The sequence below is a fragment of the Bombina bombina genome, chromosome 3 (genome assembly GCF_027579735.1).
Source record: "Bombina bombina isolate aBomBom1 chromosome 3, aBomBom1.pri, whole genome shotgun sequence".
In the NCBI taxonomy this organism is placed as follows: domain Eukaryota; kingdom Metazoa; phylum Chordata; class Amphibia; order Anura; family Bombinatoridae; genus Bombina; species Bombina bombina.
The window spans coordinates 889,633,639-889,635,973 of NC_069501.1; the positions used below are offsets into that span (position 1 = coordinate 889,633,639).

At 40.9% G+C, this 2,335-nt stretch overlaps 1 protein-coding gene across 1 annotated transcript in view; it reads left to right on the forward strand.

The window, feature by feature from the left end:
* POU4F1 (POU class 4 homeobox 1) overlaps positions 1 to 1,280 on the forward strand; it is a 1,794-nt gene extending 514 nt beyond the window's left edge. The window contains 2 exon segments of the mRNA XM_053704927.1: positions 109 to 943; positions 946 to 1,280. Of these exon segments, the coding sequence (XP_053560902.1) occupies positions 109 to 943; positions 946 to 1,115 (1,005 nt within the window). The 3' untranslated portion in view covers positions 1,116 to 1,280.
* The last annotated feature ends 1,055 nt before the right edge of the window (positions 1,281 to 2,335 follow it).

Sequence of the window (2,335 nt, forward strand, 5' to 3'; positions counted from 1 at the left end):
AGCTAGTGTATGATCAGAGTGCTTTATATTTTAGCTAGCCGTTTGTTCCTTGTTTATGTCTCTTCTCTTCATTCTATCTTATATTAACTGTATCCACTCTGGTTTCAGTTGCAGAGCAATATCTTCGCCAGCCTGGATGAGTCCCTGCTAGCCCGGGCCGAGGCTCTAGCAGCTGTAGATATGGCTGTATCCCAGGGCAAGAGTCATCCTTTCAAGCCTGATGCCACCTACCACACCATGAGTAGCGTGCAATGCCCTAATAATTCTACTCTCCCTCTTGCCCACCACCACCATCACCACCATCACCATCACCACCAAGCGTTGGAGGCCGGAGACCTTTTGGACCATGTCACCTCTCCATCCCTAGCACTGATGTCAAGTAATGGCCATGAAGGAGTCGGCGGTGGTGGAGGAGGTGGAGGGGGAGGTGGTGGCGGAGGAGGTGGCGGAGGAGGCTTGATCTCTACCTCGGCCCATCCGCACAGCCATATGCATGGCCTGAGCCACCTTTCCCACCAGGCGGCTATGAATATGACTTCTGCCCTCCAGCACCCTGGACTGATGGGACACCATGGACCTGGCGGTCAAGTTGGCTCCGCAGTGGGTGCTGCTGCAGGCTTGGCCTCTATCTGCGATTCTGAAACTGACCCAAGAGAACTAGAAGCCTTTGCCGAGCGTTTCAAACAGAGGAGGATCAAACTAGGGGTGACCCAGGCGGATGTGGGTTCAGCACTAGCCAATTTGAAGATCCCCGGTGTAGGATCCCTTAGCCAGAGCACCATTTGTAGGTTCGAGTCCCTCACCCTCTCCCACAACAACATGATCGCCCTCAAACCCATTTTACAAGCCTGGCTGGAGGAGGCAGAGGGGGCTCAGAGGGAAAAAATGAACAAACCTGAACTTTTCAATGGGGGCGAAAAGAAACGCAAGAGGACTTCCATCGCTGCCCTGAGAAGAGGTCTCTGGAAGCTTATTTCGCTGTGCAACCCCGACCCTCCTCCGAGAAGATAGCTGCAATCGCTGAGAAATTGGACCTCAAAAAGAACGTGGTTCGGGTTTGGTTTTGTAATCAGAGACAAAAACAAAAAAGAATGAAATTTTCTGCCACATATTAGATCCCTAACCCCCAACCATGCCCGCGTATACCCTCAAAATGCTAACAAAAAACACTATTTATGTATTTATTTATTCTTTGAATTTATCAATTTAATTTATATTGCTCTTGAAAGAGGGTTTATTTTCTTGTAGAGGACTCTAAAAGAACTTAAGACGATCTCTAAAGTGGGGAGGGGGATCAAAAAAGTAATGGAAAAATCCTAAAAGAAAGAAATATTTATTGTTGGGACCAATGGACATTATACTTTATGTGAAGTGCAAACTGGCTTCAGTGACATTCTGGAAACTGTAGTTTTATTCTTGAATTTCCAATACCACTATAAAAAAACAAACAAAAATAAATAATCTCTTAAGGACAAGAACAACTCGTATACACATCACATTGAAACCTTTGAGGTGGAAGTGTTGGTGGTGATGATAATGTGAAATTGACAGTATTTTCTAGAGGCTCTGTATTATGTGCTGTAACCATTTCGTTTCTTGTTGCTGGTAACATGTGAGGTCTGTTAATTGAGGGGTCGTTTGTAGTCCATTATCTTTGCTGACACAGGAGTTAAAAAGAGAGAAAATCCAAACGTCTGCAAGAAAGTGATTCCTTCTTAGTCCCAAATGTTCTTCATTAGTTTTAAAACAAATCTTCCCATTAGCTCCATTGATTTGATTGCAAAAGTAATTTTCAAGAAGAGAATATGAAGTATAAATTGTGTGTATACTTTATCTAATTGAAGAAGATAATGAAATTATTATGTGCTGCATTTCAATGGTAGCAGTATTTGTTATGATCTGCAAAGTATATATCTTCTCACGGTGTTACAATGGGCCTGCATGTTGAATATAGTTAGTTTATTGTGACCAATAAACTCTGGCTATGAAAATTAATTTATTTAATGATTTGCACTAAGAAAAGTAATTCATTTGGAAATAATTATTTAAACCATACAATATGTGTGTAGAGCCAAATTATCTATTGCTAGAATTTGGAGACAAGATGATCTTGTTTAAATTCAATACCAGTTATATGTACATATCTCTAAATTATTTATTTGATAATGTGGTTTACCAAACTGCAGTATAAAATACAAAGTAGCTGGACACCAATCATCACAATAAATATACAAAAAAGGATTAATATAAACGTCAACATTATGTTGAATTTAAATATTTTTAAATTATTTTCTGGTTTATTGTTTGCAGCGCAAACATTCTATGCATTTAAACC